This window comes from Spinacia oleracea, chromosome 5 (assembly GCF_020520425.1).
Source record: "Spinacia oleracea cultivar Varoflay chromosome 5, BTI_SOV_V1, whole genome shotgun sequence".
NCBI lineage: Eukaryota > Viridiplantae > Streptophyta > Magnoliopsida > Caryophyllales > Amaranthaceae > Spinacia > Spinacia oleracea.
Window position 1 is genome coordinate 22,944,508 of NC_079491.1, and position 25,460 is coordinate 22,969,967.

Below are 25,460 nucleotides of genomic sequence, written 5' to 3' on the forward strand. Positions count from 1 at the left end.
CCGAGGCCAGTTACATTGTTCATTGTGCAGGTAAATTCGGACACAACTCATTCAAGCTAGCAAGATCTTCCACATCAACGAATAGGGCCTTCATCCGAAAACCATTGTTTTAACACCGGAGCAATAGTCATAGATCAAGATTAATTAATCAAAATAATCAAATTATTTTATGCATTAATTTTGAATGGTCTAGACTGCAGGCTATTAATCAAGTAGATTAAACATGGAAAATCCAGTATTTTCAATGTATTAATATAATTTATAAAAGAAATCAAATTTATTGCACGAGTTATTTAAACAACTTTTAATCTAATAAGTATAACACAAAATCTGATATTTAATGTATACACATGTTTTATACAAGAAATCACATTTATTGTATAAACATATACGAAGTAATTCAAATTAGATTTCTAGGCATATACTTTTCGAATTATTTCAACCAAATAATTCGAATTATAATTCAAACAATGCAAGCATGAAAAATCAATTATTTTTAATGCATGACCAAAATTTTATACAAGAAATAAATTTTGTTGCGTAAAATTATCAGTATGAATGAATTTTAGGGCACATTTAAGCAACAAAATCAGATATTTTAGGGCTTCAGATCTATAGGCCAAAATTCAAGTGTGAATATGTGTATAAAGATCATATTTTTTTTACATCCAATCAATTAAAATACGTTATTTTAATCATGCAATTTAATCCACATAGTAAAACTTCCCCTTGTGAATTTAAATAATCAAGAATATGCATCAATTATACAATATTAATCATGACCAAAATTAATATATATATGCAGGAGGCTAACTGATATCATTGTAGGATTAGATGTTAATAGCAGAATTGCAGAAAACACTTTTCTCACATCTAACAGGATCGCAAGCATACATTAATATGAATCATAATATAGGAGTTAAATATAACTTTGATGCGTGATTCCCGAGTATACAAACAAGGACCAGTTCGAAGACAGAATCCCAAGCGTGATTCCTCTACTTAGTCCACACGAGCACGGATCAAGATCTCCTTGCGTCGTTTGCTAGAACGGATGGAGAAGATGGAAATCTCTCTCTCACTTTCACAAGAAAGGGACCGGATTTGGAGTACTGAATAAGATTAATGATTTATTCAACTTGTGTTTGATCATATGATCATTATGTCTATTTATAACGTTTATAATAACTTGATGACCAATCCTAGTAGAACTACTAAACCTTAACTACTCCAAAAAAAACCCTATCCAACACCAAGAGCCCATCTTGGGCCTTGGGTCATATTGATCATATTCAATACTCTATTGTGAATGACCTTATAGGACCCGGTTATATTAGCAGTAGGCCAATATTAATTAGCCCACGTATCATAATTGGTTTCTAGCAAAACATTATGACCACCAAAATAACCGGATTATTAATCTCCATTATTAATCCTAATCTATATTTAGTGATTGTCATCTTGATTAAAGGACATATTACTTCAAATAATACTTCCAAGTTGACTTCTTTGGAAACCTGCTACTTGGGTAAATTTCCTTGTTGTATTTGTCTCCTAACATCCTCAATTCTCTCTGAGAACTCCCTTTATAGCGATATCAAATGTTTCTTCAGTTGTGTTCAACTTATGGCACGCATTCACGCATATATGATTCTTGGAATCAGTCCTATTACCTTCTCTCTCAAAGCTGTAAGGAATCTGATGCAGAGCCTCCTCAACACGAATAGTCTCATTTTTAATCCCCTGTATTGGTATGAAAACCGAATAGCTGGTGTAATTCTTAGGCAAATGCCACAAATATTGGGTGTAAGATGGCATTAAAAGTGGAACTTTCCCGAACGTCAAGAACACGGGGTTGGCTGAGGTTTCCTATCCACTCTGGTAGGGCTCTTAAGTTAAGTCCTTTTATTTTTAATCCTAATGATTAACTATGGTTAAACTATTTAATGATAAAACTCAGAATACACGGAAGTTAATAGTTAAATGTACTATTGATAATCCTAACACTTATAAAGCTTCATACTTTGATTATTATTCACCCAATAGTGTATTTACGTGCATGCCCCTCATTTCATTTTTTGTAAAATTTTGTCTTATTCTTAACAATAGAGCATTTACGGTTTCACCCTTCCATTGCTATACAAAATGTATTGTTTTCTTTGGGTATAATTTTCTATATATTGTACCTTCGAACTATCAATTAAAACGCATATGGTTTCTATTTCCTGTTACATGTAAATCCAACATCTAACTTTAACATATCATTTCTAGCATTTACCATAAATTGTAAGTTCCTAGCTTTTAAGTAACATTTTTACAAAAATAATTTTGTATACCTTGGGGGATCCAACAACTAGTATAATGAAAAGTGAGTATATCATTGGCAAAAGTCAATAATAAGAGTGTAGTAATGGGAATTCACATTCTAAAAGTAAACCACATTCTAAAAGATTACACATTCTACACTCTAGTGTTCTGTAGTTACACCAAACCACTATTGGAGCTGAAAATAAAGAAAGATGCAGCAACTCCAACTCTCATTCACAGTAGCTACAGACTGCAATGTCCAACGCCCTCTCTTACCGTCCACCATGACCGCCGCAGCTCCCGCCGCTGCTAAACCACTCTATCCAAAGAACTCGATTAACTCCAATTTCTTCACCAGTAGAAGAAGAGCAGCCGCAGCGGGACCAAGACGATGTTCACGAGGATTCACACCAATTGCTTGCACAATCAATAACGAATCATCTGCAGGGGGAGGAGAGAGAGAGCCGGCAAAGGCTCTTCGAAGATTGCTCGATTCCTCTGGCCTACATCAAGGTCCCGCCTGCTTCGATGCTCTTAGCGCTAAGCTCGTCCAGGATGCTGGTTTTCAGTTTTGTTTCACTAGTGGTAATTTCTCTTGTTTCTCTATTTCATTTTTTTTCGATTGTTCTGAATTATATAATTGGAATTGGGAATTTGCATGATTTTGTTTTTGTTTTGGCAAATTCTAATTTTTGGGATTCCTTGGTTTGATACTTTTATTTGTTGTTGGTGATGAAATTGAAATATTGGTTAGGTGTATTTTACTTATGTGGTTATATTCAAGGATAAACACCGAATAGTTGCTAGCAACGTTGGAGAAATATGCAATTGAGAAACGAGAAGAACGAGAAGGGAAAAGGTAGTGGGAAGTAATGAAGCATTTGTGATTGAGGGAATACAAAATTGATACATGATCAATGCGTATTATTGAGATACAAGGAAAATTCCAATGATCTAATTCCATATTTCATGGAGGGATGTGCTTCAAAGGGTAATGATGAAGAAGGGTATAACACGAAAATATATTAACCTAGTTAAGGCTTCGTATCAAGGCATGGAAACAAATTTCAGGATTATAGAGAACTAAGGAAGGATTTTCTTATTAAGATTGGACTAAACCAAGGATTTGCGTCAAGTCCGTTTCTCTTTGTAGGTAGTTTTGGATGAATTATCTCAATTTTATCTAGGGTGAGATATCGCCGTATTTGTTGTTTGTGAATGATATTGTATTAGTTGATTATGGATGAGGTTAGAGTTGGGGTAATGCTAATATGGAGAATGTTAGAATCTCGAGTTATAGGCTAAGTCGGAGTCAAAGTGGGAATGCCATCTTTTTATCGGGAGCCTAGCCAAGATGTGTTAGATGGTAAGGAGTTACCCCTAAATGAAAGTTTTGAGTACCTTGGAACAATTTTACAAAAAAATGGATATATGACCAAGATGTGACTATAGCAAGCCTCATAGTTCCAAAGGAAAATTCTGTAGGATGACTGTTAGACCATATTATTATATGGGTAGAAGGCATTTAGGAAGGATTTAGAGCATGAGTGTAGCAAAGATGTGTATGTTTGAGCTGGATTTGTGGGAACACTTCAAGGAATAGAATTCAAAATGAGGATACCTGAGGTAAGGTTGGAGTTGCAATTATTAAGAATACGATAAAGGAGAACAGAGAACTACCACTTCGGTTTGGGCATGTGTGACGGCAACTAGTAGATGCACCGGCGAGGAAAGTGGAGTTGGGTTATGGGGACTGTAGAAGAAAGCCGAGGGAGGTTAATGATGACTTTGTGTTGACGGAATAAAAAATTACTTGACAAAATGGGTTTTTAAGTCCTATATCATTAGATAGAAGTGAACTGAAGAAAGGGACCTTTGTGGACGACCGTCGACCGCAGAAGATGAAATTCTTTCTTATGCAACTCAGGTGTTAAGGATTTTGTATTGTTTGTTTGAAATAGCTACGTTCAGTTTGTTGTACATACACAGCTATGTATTATGAAAGATATGCTCATATCCATATAGGTTACTCATACTTGAGTTATTAAAAGCTAAGTGACACCGCATTATGGGGCTTTCTGGTGCTATGTGTGTTGATGGTGACTTGCGTTAAGTAATAAGTTTCAGGGTCTAGAAGCACTGTGAATTGTGAAACAGGTCTTGTTGACTCCGGGAGTAGAGCAGCACTCTCGAATTCAGTGAATTTTTGGAAGGCTGAACCCTCTTGCTTATATGATATTGAGTACTTCATGTTAGCTAATATGGCATAGGCGAATTGCCTATGGTAAAAAGTACTTAATATCAAATTAAGTCTCTGTTGGAATGTAGGTGATACCAATCCAGCATTACATTTGTTGCTTGAAACTATCACCATAAGAATATTGATTTAATTCTCATTATCTTCACCCGCTAATTTCTGTTTGTCTTCCCTACTTTCTAGGGTTTTCGATATCAGCTGCTAGATTGGGATTACCTGATGTTGGTCTCATATCATATGGGGAAATGCTGGATCAAGGGCAGAAAATCACAGACGCCGTGTCAATACCTGTGATTGGGGATGGCGATAATGGATATGGGAATGCAATGAATGTGAAGAGAACTGTAAAAGGATACATCAAGGCCGGCTTTGCTGGAATTATTCTAGAAGATCAAGTTTGTTCTACTGCTTTGGTGTCTGAATCTATATTTGAATCTTTGTGTTACCCTTTTACCTTACCTTAAAAAAGTAGCCTCTATTGCTTGTCAGTTATTTTTACCCAAATGAATACATATCTTTATATCAGTTTTCATTTTGCGCTTATTGGAATATGTAGGTTTTAGGCATGAAGTGCAAAATTTCTATAGAACTATGTGTGACGTGTCCCTCTACATGCTTTCTTTTTTTAACTGAAATCCGTGTAAGGAGATTTGTATTGACATTTTCTTTAAATGTTGATTAAGAGAATTTTGCTATTGCTTGAAACTTTCTCTTTAATATTTTCTTATAGGAACCAATCTCAAGAACTTTTATAACTTATAATTTTCTGTGATGACTAGGTGTCTCCTAAAGCTTGCGGTCATACACGAGGCAGGAAAGTTACCTCCATAAATGAAGCAGTAATGCGGATAAAAGCAGCTATAGATGCTAGGAGAGAAAGTGGTTCAGATATTGTCATTGTGGCAAGGACTGATTCTCGTCAAGCAGTGTCTTTTGAAGAATCATTGCGAAGATCTCAGGCCTTTGCTGATGCTGGAGCAGATGTTCTGTTTATCGATGCACTAGCTTCAAGAGATGAAATGAAGGCCTTCTGTGAAATATCTCCTTTAGTTCCGAAAATGGTGAGATATTATTGTTTCTCTGTATTGAAAATCTTGACAACTTACTGGCTGTGTGTTTATATGGTTAGTGGCCTCTTTTGATGTTATGGATGTCATATGACTCAAATCGCTTCATAAAATTATACTGTCACCTCCACTCACCTGCACTGCAGGACTGTAGTACTTTAGCGTAAACTTACCAGTAGTTGATGATTCAGTGAGACCAAAGTTTTGCTTTTTACTGATGATACCAGATCTGTAAGGTCTCTTTAACGTGAAACAGGCCAGGAAAACTTGCCATTGTTTTGTTGAAACTTACCAAGTACTTTGATGTTCAAAAAGAATTATGATGCATAGTTACTTTCTATAATACACTCTTCTCTGTTATGCGGTCTTTTCATGGAAAAACGGTGTTTTCTAATAGTTATGTGGGAAAAAGTTATTAGCTTCTTTCGTAAAAGTCTCAAACTCTTTTTGCAGTTTCCTGATTTTTTATTACAACTTATATGTTGCAATGGTAGGTATAGGCATTGCAATCTGTCTAAGCTCCGGTTTTTTTTCTTATTGAAAGAAACATCATTAATATGTATATGGATCAGTAGTACATCAAGGGAGTTACAAAGTAGCCCTTTCAAAAAAGCAAGAATCTCCAGCGTTTAGCAGATTTGAGTCTCATTAGAGTTTGACTGGTCAAATTGCTAGTTTACCCCTTTGGTTAGGCAGCGAATTCAAAGAATTATCGAAGCGCTCCCATCCCCAACATCATAGGGGATAGAGGATTAGACATCTTTTGGCAAAAAGATATCCATACTCTATGCGAAAAGTTACTAACAACCAGCATAAATATAAATTTATTTAGATGGCAAAGGCAAAGTGGCAAACTATTATTTACCTGTGTGTTGACTTACATGCATAGAAGTGAATAAGGTAAAGGGAGTTTACCGTTAGTAAAAAATGATTGGGTGTCATGTGAAAGAAGTCGCTTGTTTGATCTCACCATGGAAGTTAAATTTGATATCTACAACATGACTTAAAAACTCAACTTGCAAGATGTGCTGTATATATTGCTGGCATCAAAGGCCATTTGTAGGAGTGTCTTGTCGAAAATGATATCCTTGGAGGTTTAGGCGTAATTAGACATACTGAGTTCAAAGAGATGTGAAAGTTTCATTTCGTATGAGAGCTTATGGTCTTCTTGTCTAACTTGGCTCGAGATCTTGAAAATGATGAATGGATACACTACTTAGGCTGAAGGAAGGTCGGAGAGGGAGTATGAGACTCCTTGTAGCATATTTACTTTTAAGTGAGTAGTGTAGGACGTAGGTGCTGGGTACTTGGGTAGGGTTTGCCAGGCTAGTTTCTTAAAAAATGGGGTCATGCATGAATGTTGTTGTTAGCAACAAACGTATAAGCTAACTAAATTTGACAGAATTTGTCAAAAAGAAAAAGTAACCTGGAAAATAAAATTTAGTGAACATATTATTGAAGGTAAAAGTTACTTTTGAAAGTTATAATTCCACTATATATGTACTAGTGTGTAAAGTTCGATGGCTCCAAAACAAAGTAAAACTCGATTTAATAATTACCTAATTAAAAAGAATATAACAAGTATAAATCACACTCTTTCCCTTGTGTATGATTTTGCAACTACCATGACCTACTAGTTAACTAGTTTCTCCCTCTACCCCCTTTGTTTGCCCAATTGGGGTTTGATTATTATTATTATTTATTTATTTTTTGGTTGGATAGAGTTGACGATAGACAAAATCAGTGGGATCGTATGTAGAGAGTCTGAGAGTAAAGTGGTGGTCTCTCATAGACGGGCCAATCTTTAGGGACATCCCAAAACAAAAACAGAGCCAACAAAAGTGAGCGGATGAATTAATAGCTACATGCTAATTTGACTATCCAACTTCAGGCAAATCATTAAACATTTGGTCAAATTATCATATAAAATCAGCAGCTGAACACTAATAACTACTAGAATGGTAATAACCATTTTCAAAAGGGGCCGACATGCCACAGCCTGATGAGGCCCTTATTTCAGATATTTAATTTTGAATATGTACTACTCTAAAAGCCTTTTTTACACTTCAGTAGTTTAGTTATTGTAACTTGTAACTACTTGTGTAAGATATACACAGGGCATTGTGGGATATGGTCAAATGTTTTTGGAGTGGGTTATGATGGTTCTCTTGAGATTCCTGATCCTGTCTTTGGTGCTTTCTCCTTTCACGTCTGCTTATGGATGCATGTAAACTGCTTATGCTTATACTTAACATGAACTACTGTTTGACTCACTGTTTATCTCTTCTGTAAAATTGGTTTCTGTTAAAGAGATGGTTGGTATTGTTAATCAAAATCCAGTGTCCTAGTTATTAATTAAAGTACAGTTCTTTCTTGAAGGCCAACATGCTTGAAGGAGGAGGAAAAACACCTATTCTCACTCCAATTGAACTTGAAGACATGGGGTACAAAATTGTTGCTTACCCACTTTCTTTGATAGGGGTCTCTATTCAAGCAATGCAGGTAACTAGTCTCAACTTCAAAGTCTATCCTTCAAATTGATTCTGATTTGGACAATAAGTTTAACTTCTAGCCTTTGATCAACAATTTGTTTGATGAACTATCTCTAGAATTTGTTTTGAGCTTGTTCTTTTGTACTATAATCACCTTAACTTTGCAGGTAATACAGTCGATAAATGTAGTGTGTTAAAGGAGCACAACCCCATAGTAATTGTTGAAAACCAAATGTGAAAGAGCTCGATTTAGTTTAGAAAATCGTTACCGGGAAGATGGTAGTAATCCATACAAGGATTCACGAAAACGGCATATTTTCTGTGACGGACACGTGTAAACATCATACAAAGATCACCCTGAAGAAACGCCTTTTGTAACCAAAGAAAAGTGTCATGGAAGTTAACTCCTTGACTTTAATGGTCCCTATGACTTCAACTTGGGTCTTGATACCACTAATACCACCACGCTGATACTTTGTATGATATAACCATTTGATGTGAACAAGCTTTTCTTTCAGGAACTCCTTAATGTGATGAAGTGTTACTGGTTTCAAGAGCCTGAATTTCATTTTCTATTTCATAGCTCCGGCTTGAATGAGAAAGTATAATTGAGTCTTCAGTTACAGTGGCTATAGATGTGTGTGTGTCAGAAAATTAGCCTGTGAAAGGTAATCGTTTGGTTATGTCTACCTTGCGACTCACAGGCAGATGAAACTGCAGGTAGCGTAGAACGAAGAGCTGTATGACATAAATTATCTTGAAGATGAGTATGATACAAGATGTCCATGGCCAAGTCGAGTTGTTCATACTTTGAGAGGGCAGCCAATGAGTACAAACATCCTTTGTTTTAGTTACTGCAGCTGCTATTCCTAATTACGCCCAAATACTATTTACATAGTATGCGCATTGCAATATCTACTGGAATACAATTAGTTTAATTAACCATGTTATTTAATCCATATAAATCTATAATAATACATAAACCTTAACTGGAAATGGATAGTTTGTGCCCTGACTTATATATTAGTTTTAGCACCCACTGTGTCTGTCTGTAAATTTTATGCAGACTCTCACAGTAGTCTCGCCACAATCTTAAGCTTACCAAATCCAAGGTTGGTTATACTAAAACAAAGTCAAGACATTATATAACACTCAAGCCCATTTGGGCTTCTAAGTCTCAACTTTAGTCCTGGATAGCTCATAATTGGCTCTTTGCATTCTTTGGCCAGTAGATTGTGGGAATGTTGAAGGGACTTTCTAGAATAATTGGTGGTTTGAGTGTTTGCTGACCATGTTCATTAACTGCTGCAGGATGCCCTGAAGGCTATCAGAAGAGGCCACATTCCTTCTCCGGGAAGTATGCCTTCGTTTGAGGAGATCAAAGATACTTTAGGCTTTAATGATTATTATGAAGAGGAAAAGCGGTATGCCTTAACCATGGCTCCACAACCTTCTCCTGAAGGTTAGTTGATACATGATTTCACATTGAAAGAAGCATCTCTATCCCAAGAAGCGGGTTTATACGTTCTCTGATTCTTGGTTGCCTTTTTTAAAATTTTATGTTGTTGCCAGAGCAATTGTTTAGGTGTGAACAGTACAAAACAGCTAGTTCAACAGTTTGGTCTATTAGCACGGTAGCTATGCCTAAAATAGATTGTGCTGTGACTAGGTTGTCGATGGAAGGAGGTTAGGCCACGAAATCTCCCTGTAGGGAGAGCGGTCATGGGCGCATGGTTATAATTAGAAGCATTGTAAGGAGATTACTTCATAGAAATAGATGGTAAAAGGCATCTTAGAGCACAAAAGTGATACTGAAGATAGCATTATGGTCTTTGTTTCTACTACAACTTAAAAGAGGGGATAAAAATGTAGCCACGATTTAATGATTATCATCGAAAAGGGCGAGAAATCATCAGAATGAAGTTTAGTTGACCTGGATGATTATTTTATTGCAAAGATGCCCTAGGTTACATTTGTGTAGTATGCTTGAATAGTTGATGTCATCATGTTTGATTAATAACAAAATGGATGGTATTTCCTAACCTGTATAGAACTATAGATTATAGAGGGCATCAAAGTGGAATTTCGCCTAACCTTTAGTACGTAGTATCTGTATTCGAAATATTCCTTATCTCTAGTAGAAGAAATTTTAATTCTTTTAGCCCAAGTTTAAAACATATAATTTCCTTCTACCCTTCTTCTTATTATTATTTTGAAATACAGTTTCATTAATTATTAATGCTTATTATTGTTGGTTATCTGCAGCTGTTGACAGTGGGTACAAACTCACACAGACTGGACTAGATAGCTCGAACAAGAGCGGACGATCTTCACAAGATCCTCCCATTGAAGTTGTAGTTCCTGAAGTTTATACTGGTCCAGAAGGCTCAAGGGGAGCTTTCGGAAATCTCTGGTCTCGGACATTGAGAATAAAAATTACAGGAAGGGATGGTATTGAAAAACTGGATGTCAAGATTCCTGTAAGCCACATGCTTTTATCCTTCATCTTATCTAGGTTGCTGAATTCCTCACCCCCTCCCCTGTATGTTGGTATCTGGTTTGTGTGTACTAACTTTTATGCCATCGGTTTATGAGTTTGTCAGTTAACACAATCTAGTACTCCATATCTGCTGTATCAAGGTCTGCTGCTAATGGTTGGACAGTTGGAGAATAAACGGGTGAAAAATACTACTATAAAAAGATGAAGATTAGAATTACTAGCTCAGTTGCTAATGATGTCCTAATTTTCTTTTCATATTTTAAATAAAGTGAATCATAACATACTACATCTCCGTGGTTGAGGATACTAGTAGTGAAAATTTTAACATATAAATTCCTTGTGAGGTGTATATGGCGTATTTGAACTACTTTCGTGACCCAGACCACGATTTCTTCTCGCTGATCCTTCTATACTTCTGTGATTGGTTCTCGTGTGAGTATGTGCATGTCAGTATGTCCAAGTGCATATCGGAACTGTTACTTGTCTACATCTTTTGTCATTTCCACCAGGTGCATCATTGGCTCCGACATTATTGTCTTTTTACTTTTGAAATGGCTTTCTATGTTGTGTGGGTATATATACTTCTCCATGAAGCCTCTTAAGAATCCTGCTAACAAGCTTGTGCATAGGCCTACATTTGTTGCCTTTTGGCAAGGTGGTCTTGTTTATCTTTGAATTGACTGGCTTCGTTGATATTCCCTCTGTTCACAAAGATTGTTAGCTTTCCATTTTAGACCATTTCACAAATATTGTTACACTTGCACTTTTTGTATTTTAGGATACTTGGGCCACATTTTTTAATTTACTTTTTTCTCCACTTTTTCTCCATTCACCTTGTTTTATTATCCTTTTCATACAACACCGCGCTACTACACACTGTTTTATTATTCTTTTCTTACAACATTCCACTACTTGCATTACTTGATTCTTCATTTCTTACAACATTCTCTTTTTTTTCTTGGTTTATGCGAAAAGTGAAGTGTAACTGTCTTTGTGACGGACGGAGTGTGTTCTTACCTTGAATGAGAATCTTATGTGATCTATTTGAGTATTCTGTTGAAATATTAACATTTGACTGTAACCCAAACCACCACTCTGTAGTGCTAGTATTTTTTTGATTGAGTTTAGAGGCAAGAATTACTTTGTTGCAAGGCATCCATTTACTTTTCTCATTGATAGCTGTAATGGTCTAATTCATCATTATCATTATCATTACCCCAATGTCTCAAAGAGGCTCCCGCAAGAAGCGGGGTAAGGGGGGGTCGAACGTACACAACCTTACCCCTGCAATTGCAGAGAGGTTGTTTTCAATTGACCCAAAAGCGATAACGGGACGACAACCGGATGACCATCTTCTACTTCATGGAAAGGAAGCGAAGAGGTTTTAAGAGCCATTTTGATTTAGTCCATTACATCCCACAGCCAAAGAACAAATGAATCTTTGGCTCCATCGGAAATGGACAAATTGAGTACATAAAATTTTGTTAGGTGAAATGTTTGGATTTTGAGCTTGTGCAATTCCAACAGCCCTCTATATTACTCCATATTTGCTTCCATTTCCGTAGATGTATGGGAGGAGGGGCTGTAAATATTAAATTTTTTGCTTCATCTACCTAAATGAAGTTTCTCTTTGATACATCCACTTCTCTTGCAGGCTGGATTCTTGGATGGGATTACAAATATAGTTCCAGGTATCATTTCGTCATAACTTGTTCAGTTCTTCAGCTTCTTTGGCTTAGTGTTTACGAATCTTTTGTGCAATTGGCACTGGCAATGTTTTATATACCTGAAAAGGAAAAGAGGAAGAATAAGGAGAAAGGGGGAAAACAAGGGGTAAACCTGGGTGGAAAATGGGTTCAAACTACTCCTAAATCGTGACAGAAATGTCACTAATCAAGTAGCAACTAGAAAGTGACTTGGTAAAACAATACTTGGTATTACTTTACGTCTTTGACGAAAAATATGGATTTTACATGCCATCTGTCATTAATGTTGGTCCTTGTGGCCCTTTGAACCAATGATTTCATGATCTTAATTTTAGTGTTGTGTGTTAAACAGCTTTAGTGGGTGTAAACCTCAAGGAGCTTTTAGACAATGCTGCTGATGGGATGCAAGGGTCACTGTTAGACTTTAATGACAACCTTGGAGACAGGATACAAGTCTTTTTGGAGTAACTTGAGAAATTTGGAAAGGTAAGTAACTTAAGAAACAATATGAAAAACATCATTATAGAAGCTGATATCATACCATACACTTTAATAGTTGGTATTGTTTATGAATTTATCCCAAGATGCAGCAGTTCATGAAGTCCTGATATCTAGCTGTAGCAGTCACATGAAGCCATTAGCAAGCAGTTTTGTCGATTGTTGAAAAATATTCTTGGTATCTCCCTCTTTCACCTTCTGTGGTGATTTTGTAAAGACATATTGAGACGACAGATTCTTGCATGTATTACTAGGATCCTGAACTGTTGTAAGTTCAAAGTGTAATTGTAGTGGGCAAAGCATCAATCAATAAATGTATACGGTCTTCTGAATAAGCATGCGAAAAATGTTCAATAAATGTGTACAGTTTTCTGTTGCGATGAACTGATATGACCTTGCCCTTTTCGCCCGTCATCTCCTCCATCAAACCATTCACTAATGTAATCTAGATAAAGCTAAGTAGGCAATGTAGCTCGCCTATTGAACTTGGAAACCAAGTTTCAGATTCATGTATGTTAACACAGTTGTTTACTGATGAATGAAAAAACATTTTATATGTAAAATAGACAAATTAAAGGTGTACTACGTAGTAATTATTCGAAATTATTTTCAATGATGGTGAGAAAAATAAATTTTCTTGCAATCACTTGTTATAAAAATTTAGCAAATAACATAAAACAAATTAGCAAATAACATAAAACGTGTGAAAATAGTATCAATAGTAGCACACATTGATCCTATCCAACTTAAATATATTCAAGTAGAGTCAAAATGCATAAACTTTTCCCGTCAAAAAAAAAAAAGTTAGTGGTCGTGATGGGTAAATAAAATACTTTTAGTAATGATAGTCTCTTTCCATAGTTGTTCACTTGTATAGTTGTGTGCCAATTTTTCCAAATGGCCAGAGAAAAAAAAAATTGTATCACTTACTTCGAAATGGAGGGAGTAAAAGATACATCCCATTCCAATTTTTTGAACCAAATCACCCTAACTGTCCTACAGTTTTCAAGCCCTTGTATCGTATGCAGAGACTTCTCCTATCCCCCTTATTCGGCTATTCCCCTAAAATTAAATAAAAAAGGAAACAATAGAGATAGTAATCATCCATTGCAACGGTTGTTTCTACAACCATTGTTGATCTTAATAGCAAACACCACATAACAGAAGCAAGTTCAGCAGGAAAATGTAGTTACAATTCACAGCCAAGTCGACAACGGAACAATTTTCTTCGTTAATAAGTTTTATTGTCTGACTGGGAAACCACATCTCAATATTATGTGATCCAAGAATATAACAAATACTATGAAGCCTGAGGGAGGCTAACTCTCACCATACAAAAAAATAATATAATAATAATAATAATAACAAAACTCAATCAAACAGATTTGGACTTCCCTGTCTCTCTATTCTCTAATATAAGTGTATAACAAAGTGAATCCTTGATGCCATCAGAGGGAAGTGAGTACAGTTGTTGCCAGCATCAAACAGTGAAAATGAGAAATCCTGTATGAGAATTGAGAATAGAGGGGATTCTCATGGCTATTAACTTCTCACCAGCTATTCAAGCTCGTACAACTTCACAGAAACAATAACTGCACGTATCAACAGAATACCCAATCGCTTCGGAATTGCAGATGTATACAGAGAAGAAGACTACAGTCATCGATATGAACCACCATATGGTTGTTGTGGATAGCCACCTCTTCCCATCATAGGATTATAATTGTTCATGTTTGGTCCAGGGGCTAAACCGTTGGGTTGTTGCATCGATACTCCTTGACCCATACCCATATTCATTCCCATGTTCATGCCCATTCCACCGCCCATGCCCATGCCCATGCCCATACCCATTGGCTGTTGATTCATAGACCCGTAACTTCCCATACCCATACCAACACCAGGTCCACCAGGACCACCACCCATACCCACACCCATGCCAGAACCCATCATGGCGTTAGGCGAAGGCCTCACCACAGCCCCACCAGCACGACCCATTCCAGAACCAGATCCCATGGCCTTGCCCATGGTGATATTGGAAGTTGCTGGAGTTGCACTAGGCTTCTCCATCCTCTTTTCCTTGCGATTAAGGGATTCAAAATCAATACCTATGTCTGATAACGGATTAATTTTAGCTGCAAAAACAGGCAAATCTTTTTTAGTACATAGAAAAAGATATATAGATGACATATTGAACTTAAGAAATCCAGTGCATAATTTACTTACATCCAGAAATGTTGAGGTTAACTAAACCTTTGCTCAATGTATCAGCCCAAACTGCGGACTTAGGCTCAAACTTCTTAGCAGGTTGTTGTGGAACAAGGGCCAATGGACCTGCAGAACTTGAGGAAGCTAATTGTGAAGATTGCGGGATTGTAGCACCAGATTGTGGAAGAAAATCACCCATGAAATTATTGTTTTGATGACTTAATGCTCCAGCTGGTGCCTGAGGTGCTAAACTTGAACTTAAAGCGGGGGGTGGAGCGGAGTAGGGAAGCGAGTAATGGTGGCTGGCAGCCGAGTTCTGAGAAGGAACTTGGGAAAATGGTGTTGATGTTGGTCCTGCTTCGGTCATAAAACCAACGCCTGCTGAAGTGTGAGATGTTGGAGGAAAAGCTGCTTGTGAACCACTTGGAGTATGCATGCCCGAAGAAGTGGGATAAGGTCCAACAGAAGCCGTCGGGGGAAGAGGTCCAGAAGGAGGTAAAATACCAGCAAGTATATCATCATCGTGCATAGATTGTGGCTCTTGAGGCAAATATTGCAGACTTGATGGAGTTTGTACGTTGGGATTGAAAGTTAAACCTGAAAAACCGTCTGCAAACCCCACATTCGGAGCTGTAGGATATGAATGCTCTGAAGGATTCACATCAGGCTGGAAAGGCGAGGGGGAGGCAAAATTTTGGGGTTGAGTTGGTGCCTCATCTGACGGAAAGGCCTTGAAAGGCGAATCTCCAAATGGATCTTCGAAAGACTGTCATCACAAAAACTATGTTAAAAAATGATTTAATCAAGTAAAGCTTAACTAAAATGTGAAGATCATTTTAGGACAAAGATCAAGTATATTTGTTAAACGCCAAATACAAATTCGAACTGTCTCGAAAAAGAAAAGAAAAACAGACTATAGATTGATTAGACAGAAAAATGAGGAAAGGTAATGAAGTGTAAGTTCTTTTGGGGACACCCGGCAATGGGAAGTGTGAAGTTGATTTTTGGGACAGGAAGTATTGTAGAAAACATATCCAGAGGGAATCAGTGCTCAAAATGTAAATGTCTTGAGACACATTAACAATACAGTAGGAAGTCAAATTCAATTACACAAATCTCCAACACTAAAAGTTGTGCATTTATCAAAAAAAAATTGAAAGCAATGCTGCTTAACTTCCCTTTATACAGTTAGATTCGAAGGATATCTCAAACTCTTATTGACTTCTGGAATGAGATCAATCTTATAGAAAAATGTGTGGGTCCATTCACAAATCCACTAAATGTTTACCTGGTTAACAACATTAGTCTCTGATGTTGCAGTGAAGGAGGGATTAGAAGCAGTGTTTCCAGAATCAGATTGAAAGTCTGAAATGTCAGATGGAGCTGGCATGATTGCTAACGGACTGGGTGAAAATGCATCAGAAAGAGACCCAAACAAGTCCATCTCGACAGTGTTTGATGATGTAGTTGGTGCAGCTGTTGCAAAAAGAGAAGAATAATATAACTCTTCATGATAATTGACCGTAAGACCAACCAATATGCATGGTCATTAATAAGTGTGCGCTTTGGCAGATGTAAAATGGGAATTTTATAGGCACCAGGACTCCAAAATCCAAATAGTGTTTTCTAAAAACAAGACATTTCACATTGGACACATACAACACATAGCTAATTGATACTCCCTTCATCCCAAAAAGTTGTAAGACTTTGAAGACAGGGTAAAATATTACTGCATTATATTCCATTGATTACTCGCATTTAGTGCTCACATACATCTTGTTTATGCACCAATCTAGTGAAATTTAACCATGGTTCGGATGGCTATAGATATAAAATGTTACATCTTATTTGGGACTGACGAAATGCATTAAAGCTGTCAATGTCAGCACTGATAGAAATATCAGAATATACCAATAAGGCATCTTCTAAGACATGATTACATGAATGCAGTTATTAACTTTATTGGGTACCTGGAACAGAACCACGAGGATCAAATTCATCAAAAGCATCAGCTTCCATATTTGGATGAGATGGAACACCGTTCTCAGGAGTTACTTGAATAGGATTAACAATATTAGCAGGAGATGATGATTGAGGAGTGGAGTTAGTAACGGGGGATGATGACTGAAGAGCAGCATTTACAGTGGGAGGAGATGATTGAGGGGCTGACGCAGCTGGTGCTTCTCCATCCCTACAAGAGGGGAAAAAAAGGTTTGGCAACTTCAAAATGAAATGTATATAATATATCAAAATTTGTGGCGCGCAATACCTGTCACTGTAAGTAGGGCTTCTAGAAACACCCACAGCTTCTTCATAGCTTGGAGGAGCACCAATATTTTGTTCAGAAAACTTACGCTCAATTGTCCTGCAAAACGAACCGACGCACCGCACCACAAGGTGGGGAAAGGAAGCCAATAATATCAAGTTACGGAAAAGGAAAATAAAATTGATTTCATAGCATTCGAAGTTGAAGAACAAAAAAGGAGTTAAAATCAACATTCACTGTGAAATGAAACTGAATAGGCAACTAATATACCTTCCATCCGTATGATCTTCTGCTTTACCAGTACTTCCTCTGCAGCAGGAAAAGAAGTTACTTAGCAATTTCATCAGAATGCTTCATATAGCTAGGACTTTAGAAACTAACATACCGAGCTGAATGACGGTCATCATCATTGTAAGCACGATCTCCATCTCTGTCAGAACTCCTACCCCTTGATCCATACTGATAGTCATCAACACTTCGAGCTCTTCCCCTGGAGTCATCATCCCCATACCTATCTCTCCCATATTGTTCCTCAGATTCTCTCCCATAACGATCTCCCTCTCTACTATAGGAGTCCCCATACCTTTCATCATCTCTAGAGCCCCATTCTCTTTCCCTTCCATAACCATTGCGTTCATCTTGTCCTTCATACCGATCATCGCCGTATCCTCCTGAACCAGGTCGATACATTCCACCCACTGCAGATGTGTTGCGAAACCTATAGAATGATTCAATTTAGTTATACACGTAAGCATACAAAATTGTCTAAAAGCAGCTAAGCAAAATAACCACCCTGGTAGAACAAACACAATTTCCACCCAGCGGTGGGCATTTATACATACACTGTAATTTAATTAAGACAGTAGCTGAAGATAGAGTGACCACCATACAACTTGTAAGCCATTTTAACCATACATGATATCTGGACTCGTTGACGACGAAAGAGAATAAATATATATATTTATTATTTCAAACTATCATAGACAGCCAGTCATATTATTATTTTCAGCCCGATATAAAGCCCATACCAAGAGCGCTTGCTGACTGCCTCATATTAGTTATACCCTAGCAGTTACGTGCGAACAAAGTAAATAGGTCATTGATTTATCACAGCCTGTCAGCTTCCACTGGGGGAAGAGATACTATGCATCACCAGCCGCATAAAGGCAGGAGAGAAAAGCACGAAAACAGACACCGGCGGAGGCAACCAGAGTTCCGACCATCTCATCAATCTTCCAAGGACAGATTCACATCCAGATTTCCCTTCCTTTACTCAGATTCTTGGTTTGTATGGAGAGTCGTATCCAAGTGCTAACTGACGTACCCGACGGGGAGCAGTGTCGATTTCTATTGACACTGGCACGACGGAAAATTCCCGTGTCCGAGTAACATAGTCCATATCTCAGTACGTAAAATATTTCAAAGTGAACATAAAACTTCACCAAATACAAAAAAGCTGATTGATATATATATATATATATATATATATATATATATATATATATATATATATGAAATGAGAGATGTGGAAAAGAGATATCTAGTAGTTAAGTTGAAAACGGTGACTACTTCAGAATTTTGCACAGCTTCAAGTGCCTAAAACGAATTCCAAGGAGTATAAAAATATAAGTACCTAGGGAAGGGCTGTGTTGGAGGGTGGGGGTAAGTTGGAGGGTTGGGGTGGGGGAGTTCACATAAAACTCGCAGAAAGCATGAATACGTAAGGCCCTGGCACTATTGACCTGCAGTAGCACAATCGCAACTGACAACTTGTCCTAAAACAGCTAGAATCACCAGATATTTAAACCAGCAGGAAAGAGACAGCAAGTCAGCAAACATATACCCTCCAGAGTGAGTTGCTTTTGCATCCAAGAAATAATTTTCATTCTCCACCCAAATCTATAATCACCAGCTTTAACATTACCATAAGAAGAGCAGCTACATTTTTCACATCCATGTATTAGGTGCTCACTCATACCAGGGAGAAACTAGCAAAGCAAACTTGGAAACCATGAGAAAATGTCTTCCAGGAATCCAGGGTAAATTTTACATGGAAATCTTTCCACATCCAGAAATCTTTTTTGTTTTGTTTAATGATTAGCATAGGAGCATTATCTGTTAAATCAGGAACAGTTATTAAGAAGTATAATAATACCCAAGATTTTTCCAAACCTTCAACAGCTAAAAATTTCCATGTCACAAGGTTTGATCATTCCAAGATTTCGAAAGACTACAATTTCAACCTCTATATTCAACATTGAAACAAAGAAAAGCTTCATTAATATAAACATTTTGTATAAAAGCACATTCAAGGGTAGCACAAAGCATTTGTAAGAACATCAAGCAGCATTGACCACACAACAACTGAACTTCAATGAACATTGTTTTAGGAGCAGAGTTGACCATGAATCTTCATGCAAAAGTATCCCACAGAAATAGAAGACACTGAAAAATAGAACTCACTTATCCCTATTAGAAGCAGCCTTTTGCCGAACTTCTAGTATCCTTTCTTTGTCATTCACTAATTGTACAAGGCTCTGAGATTTCCTTCGCACGTTGTTTCCTTGATCCCTCCCACTGGAGTCAATGTATTGAAAATCGGACAATGTCTACAGAAAGAAGTTCAGAGCAAAACACACAAGTAAGAGAGACCCTCTATTGATAAAGATCGACACGATCAAAGTGAAAAACAGTGGATATAAAAGACTTGAAGATTGAATGTTTACTGATATTTGGTAAGCATGTTCTTTTATTTCATCTATAACACGCTCAGACCCATGTGCCACCAAGTACTCCAAAACTGTCAAAGCCTGAAAACATCAATTATGGATACAGGATTCAGTCAATGCAATAAATAGAAACTAAAATTAGATCAAGCAGCAGCATTAGAAAGATATATTATTTGACCTTTTAACGTCACCATTTTTACTCTTCAGCTTGAACATTCAGTATCTAAATCTAATACATAAAAAAGGAGAAAATAGGATGATCAAACCCTAGAGCGTTAAAAAAAAAGCTCTCATCTGCTTTACTTCTTTCCCTTTTATGTTGACACTATCACCTATTTTCAAATACTGAAATACACAAGCACAATTCTCCTCTATCCCCCAACTCCATCCTTTTCCCTCTCTTGTGCTAAGAAGTATCCAAGGCCGCAACCAATGTTTCACAATTCACTAGTTCACCTCTTACATGTCAGCCTCCCCTCTGTAAATGATGTAATCCAAAGTCCGGTAATATAGTGAAAAAACACACTCATAGTTTCCTAATTGTAGCAGAAAGTGAGTCAAAACTCAAAATACTAACTTCCAATCGTTAGGTACTCAATTGACTTAACAACCAACACTAATGCACAGGCCAATTGTCCGTTATTTCAATCTACAAAGTTTGACTTCCACGCTTGCCAACGTACCACTTTAACCATTAATATCTACAAAAAAAAAAAGTTGATGCTTTGAAAATAAATCTAAAGAGATCCAATCTAAAGAGATCCAGCATGGCTATGCTTTTCCTGACATATAAATCACCAAACTCCGAAGATGGTCAAAGTGGCGTACGTGAATAGTGCAAAAGTACAAAGTGTAACAATTAAAAAATACAGAGGCAGTACAAATTTTTTAAAAAAAAATTGTATTTGGCAAATTCCGCACCTTATAAACATGCCGCCAGTTCTTGCCGGTATCATTTAACCTCCTCCATAATACTGCCATGATCATTTGGTATTCATGACTGCATAAGTATGCAAAATGAACCAAATTTAGCATTATTCAAACAAAGAACACTGAAAAGGAAAATAGAGAGATTTGTCATGCAGTTATGTGACTTACTAATTTCTTGTAGCCCCTGCTATATCTGCAAGAAGGGATCCATGAGGACCCCAGGACTCATTGCTAGTAGCATCAAGAACCTATAGAAGTCATGAAGCCAACCAAAGGGTGTCTTGGTTAGATTTATGTAAAAAACTTTCAGAAACCAAAGGCTCAAATTAGCAACACCTGTATCTGTTAGACTTCCATAGATATGGACTGGACAGAGCTTTAGTGATAAAATTTCTAAAAAAAATCGAGGAGAGGGTTTACCTTCTGCTCTACCGAAGGAACTTTAAGAACTTTCTTATTGACCTCCCTCTTTCTGCAAGGGAAAACAAAAGTAGCTTATTAGTTAGCATGTGCCACTTGTTACGGAGTACCTGTTATCAAATATTGAAGATCTTGCCCAAATTTTGGCATTAACATAACAAAGACTCATAAACAGTGTTCTAGTAATCCACACACCAACCAGCAATTGGCAATGCACATTTATAGGACAAGGGCTGGTATTTAAAGGTGCTATTTAAGTAAGACGCCAATGTTTTTTAAAATCTCCAAGGAGCATCTTCATAGAGGAAGCAAGGAAATGGGGTTTCGAAAAAACTTACAAGTCCCGAATAGTTTGGTCAAATGCCTTCTTCATTGACATGCTCCAACTCTCTCCCCTTCAACAGACACTGCACAAAATAATCTTCTTAGATACTGTATGCAACAAATGATCATGCAGCCGACCACTGAGATCATGCAACAGACCTTGCTAAATGGAAGGTGCTAGAATAACAGACAACAAAAAATACACAAGCACACATACAATGCAGGATTACAAAAAATGTTGGTGTCCTATCGACATCTCAATTCTCAAAGCAATGATGAAGCATTAGTAAGATAAACAAAATGTTAAAAACAATACCCGCGTAACTAAAACAGCATCCTTGAGTATTCGTAAAATAGAATTGAATAATTAAAACTTTCCTACAGTATATCTTTTCAACAAAACTCAACTAAACCAAGCTCAATTTGTAGTAACTCAAAACATTTCTAGAACATCAAGCATTACCTAAAAGCCCGGTGATATATCTTCTAGGGACAAAGGACACTCGAAAGAATCCAATCACAATTCTCAATTAAGTTTAAGTACACAAGCTGAAGTTGATACCCAACAACCTATCCAACAGAATCCAGAAACCTCTATAACAAATCACCGCTATCACGATCCTCACCAGTATCTATCAAATTACGACACAATAACACGCTTATGATGATCTGAAATTGCACAAAACGCGTGGATCTTTATCTTAGCTCCTCATCTAAACCATAATTTTACAAGCCACAATTCGAATCATTCAAACTCAACCCTAAACCTAAAATGTGAAATTCTCGCACACAATGGGAACATACAATCAAAATTACAGCATCAAAAATAAGCAAATTATAACCCAATTAACAAAATGACAAGCAGAATCAAATGCAACATACATATTGCTGATCAACCACAAATTAGAGTAATACCGCAGCAGCAGATTGAGACCAAGTCTAATTTAAATTTTCCAAACAAAAAACCCAAGAAACTGGATCTAAAAATAGTCAAAGAAATGAAGGAAATTCAGAATTTTGAAAAGTATAAGATCCCAAAAAAATGCAAAAATAGAATTAAAAAAAAAACGAAAGAAAAGAAGAAGATGAAATAAAGAACCTGAAAGTTTGGTCAGATCTGACTGCTGATGGTAGGAGAGAGAAATATAGAAATGGGGAAGAAATTTAAATGTGGTGAAAATTAGAAAGAAAAAATATTTAAAAAAGACAATTTTGGGGGTGGAAGAAGAAAAGGAAGAACAACTGTGCCTTTTCTTTTTCTTGTTTGTGTGTCTCCCTCCCCTCCCCGACGTTTCTACGAGTTGAGTTGGGGATGAGAGAGAAAATGGACAGAGGAAGACAGCTCACCTTGCTACCCCACATTTTTTGGGAATTTATTCTTTTTTCACTTTTTATTATGACAGTATACATTACGTTGTATTGTATGGAATACATCGCCCTATTTGAAATGGGTATTCATTTCGGTCATAAGTAACCGATTCACCTGTGTTAAGTGTTCGTTCAGTATAATCATTTTTTCTTGGCCAATTTGTTAAAAAGGATCTTTTATAACCCAAATTTTGCGAGAAAGGACCTTATATAATTTTTTTTGTGAAATCACACCTTAACGTAAATTTTTTTGCGAGAAAGGACCTTATATAATATTTTTTTTGTGAAATCACACCTTAATGTAATTTTTTTTTGCGAAAGACAACCAAAAGTAAATTTCCGGCATTGACTGAGCTTTTTCGGCCATTGACTTGCACGTGAGAAGCACGTGTGACTTTATTTTGCTAATCACAGCCCAATTTTCCTCCAAAATTCTAAGCTTTAAAACCTAAAGTTGAAAAAAAAAATCGAAATAAAGTCAAGTTTGAAAATTCAAGACTCGGGAAAATCAATGTCTTTAGCCAACGTAAGCCACACGTGCTGCTCACGTGCAAATCAATGACCGGAAAAGCTCAATCAATGCCGGAAACTTCCCTTAGGTCCTTTCTCGCAAAAAATAATAATTTAAGGTGTGTTTTCACAAAAAAAATTATATAAGGTCCTTTCTCGCAAAATTTGAGTTATAAAAGGTCCTTTTTGACAAATTTGCCTTTTTTCTTATCTATTAAAAAAGGTAGCGTAATTTATTTTAAAAAAAAAAAAAAGGTTGTCTAACATGTGTTAGGTGTTGGTTTAGTAAGTTTCTTCTTACCTATTAAAAACGATCTCTTCTTCTTGCCTATTGAAAACAAACAAAAAAAACAACATAAGTTGGTGAAGTTAGTGGGAATTCACCTTGTGACTGTAGGTCATAGGGTCGAGCCTTATCAGCTGCTAAATGTTTGGGAGTGACTCAAGCGAAAACTTATGTAACTGAGTTGGTTAACATGTGTAGGCTCTCTTCTTCTTACCTATTAAAAAAATTATTTCGGTCGTATAAATAAGTGCACTATACATTAGTTGAGCGCTAAATCTATCTATCTATCTATTAAATTATACTAAAACAGACACCAGGAATGACACATGTCACTTCCTGATGCAAATTTTTCCCGCCAAAAACCATTTCCTAAAAAAACATAGCTACTTTATTTTTATTTTCTCTCCTTTTGTATAAATGTTTATCCATGGAAAAAATTATAGGATTATGGAACATGACATTATTAGAAAATTTTGCTAATATTTTATTCAATTCGTCATATTAATAATAATAATAATAAATCGTACTCAATATTTTGGTCAAATTAGCATATTAATCATATCAAATATTTTAGTCAAATCACCATATTAAACATATAAAATCTATAATACGTAGTAGGGCGAAAATTGTATATTATATGATAAAATGATATGTTCAAGATTTATTAATTACGCAATAGATTCAAGGGATAAATATTTCAGTTAAATATTTTCTAAAAATACGGTCTAATAATAATTTTCAAATATACGTGCGTGCACGAGACCTAATTTAGTTTCATATAACTAGTTTGTGGCCTAGATGATGTCCTGAATTTGGATATTGTGTCCCAAAATTTATACTACAAATGAAAATTAGAAGCAAACAATAAAAGATCTCATATCAAAAGCACAAAAAGGAGTAACCACTAAAACAAATAATTAATGTTGTTTCTTTAAGTTGTTTTCCTTGACGGGGGAATAAATTTGCATTCCGTTATTTTTCCCTACAACAAAAGTAGCACGAATTGTAAAGAATAAAAAGCTTGGTTCTTCATCATAAAGTAAAGAAACAGGTTGGTTATTAATTCAATTTGGATACCTCTAAGTCTAACCTTTGATCTCAACGTATAATGATTAAGCTTCCTCAGTGGAGCATTAGGTTCGATGAATTGACATTTTAGACAATTCTCCTCTCTGCAATGTGCAAGTTTAGTCATTCGTACAAAAGAGCTTGGTGAAATGCAACATTTACAACACATCCTTCTCATTTCGGCTTAACATCCGGTTTCTCAATGACTTCGATTATTGCACCATAACCTAACTACAAGTGACCAATAGTAACCAAAACAACGATAACTCAACTTACTTAACAAAAAATACTACTCCGTACGTTACAGAAATGATTAACAAACATGTTTATACTCACTAGTTAAATTACATTTTTATGCCCATCTAGATGACTAATATAATGTATTTCCAATCTCCAATCTCCCATTAGAAATTAAATTAGTTGAATATCATTTTTAATTTTCATAAGATTTCAAGGAACTAATTAGAGATCATAAATATAAAAAGTTCACTAGAAATACCCTCTACTGTAAATAAAACACAGAAAAA

At 36.3% G+C, this 25,460-nt stretch overlaps 2 protein-coding genes across 7 annotated transcripts; one reads left to right on the plus strand and one right to left on the minus strand.

The window, feature by feature from the left end:
* Positions 1-1,771: 1,771 nt before the first annotated feature.
* LOC110793479 (uncharacterized) lies at positions 1,772-13,211 on the plus strand. Of its 4 annotated transcripts, none has more exons than XM_056830384.1 (9): positions 1,772-2,892; positions 4,748-4,959; positions 5,344-5,625; positions 8,011-8,133; positions 9,435-9,585; positions 10,389-10,603; positions 12,278-12,314; positions 12,682-12,815; positions 12,920-13,211. In XM_056830384.1, exons 1-8 carry the CDS (start codon positions 2,520-2,522, stop codon positions 12,795-12,797), a joined length of 1,509 nt encoding a protein of 502 aa, XP_056686362.1. In that variant the 5' UTR covers positions 1,772-2,519; the 3' UTR covers positions 12,798-12,815; positions 12,920-13,211. The 4 variants fall into 4 exon arrangements, with proteins under 4 accessions (XP_056686362.1, XP_056686364.1, XP_056686363.1 ...); XM_056830386.1 differs by having other exon boundaries at positions 2,424-2,892; positions 12,886-13,211; XM_056830385.1 differs by having other exon boundaries at positions 2,424-2,892; positions 12,914-13,211.
* Positions 13,212-14,034: 823 nt separating this feature from the next.
* On the minus strand, positions 14,035-23,042 carry LOC110793480 (clathrin interactor EPSIN 2). 3 transcript variants are annotated; one of them, XM_021998353.2, is made up of 14 exons: positions 22,801-23,042; positions 21,716-21,784; positions 21,378-21,429; positions 21,126-21,205; positions 20,949-21,027; positions 20,025-20,108; positions 19,762-19,907; positions 17,684-18,016; positions 17,569-17,607; positions 17,302-17,397; positions 17,003-17,223; positions 16,321-16,508; positions 15,051-15,798; positions 14,035-14,959 (listed from the first exon to the last, which is right to left on the minus strand). In XM_021998353.2, exons 2-14 carry the CDS (start codon positions 21,754-21,756, stop codon positions 14,487-14,489), a joined length of 2,580 nt encoding a protein of 859 aa, XP_021854045.2. In that variant the 5' UTR covers positions 21,757-21,784; positions 22,801-23,042; the 3' UTR covers positions 14,035-14,486. The 3 variants fall into 3 exon arrangements, with proteins under 3 accessions (XP_021854045.2, XP_021854046.2, XP_021854047.2); XM_021998354.2 differs by having other exon boundaries at positions 22,584-23,016; XM_021998355.2 differs by lacking the exon at positions 22,801-23,042 and adding an exon at positions 22,617-22,644.
* Positions 23,043-25,460: the final 2,418 nt, after the last annotated feature.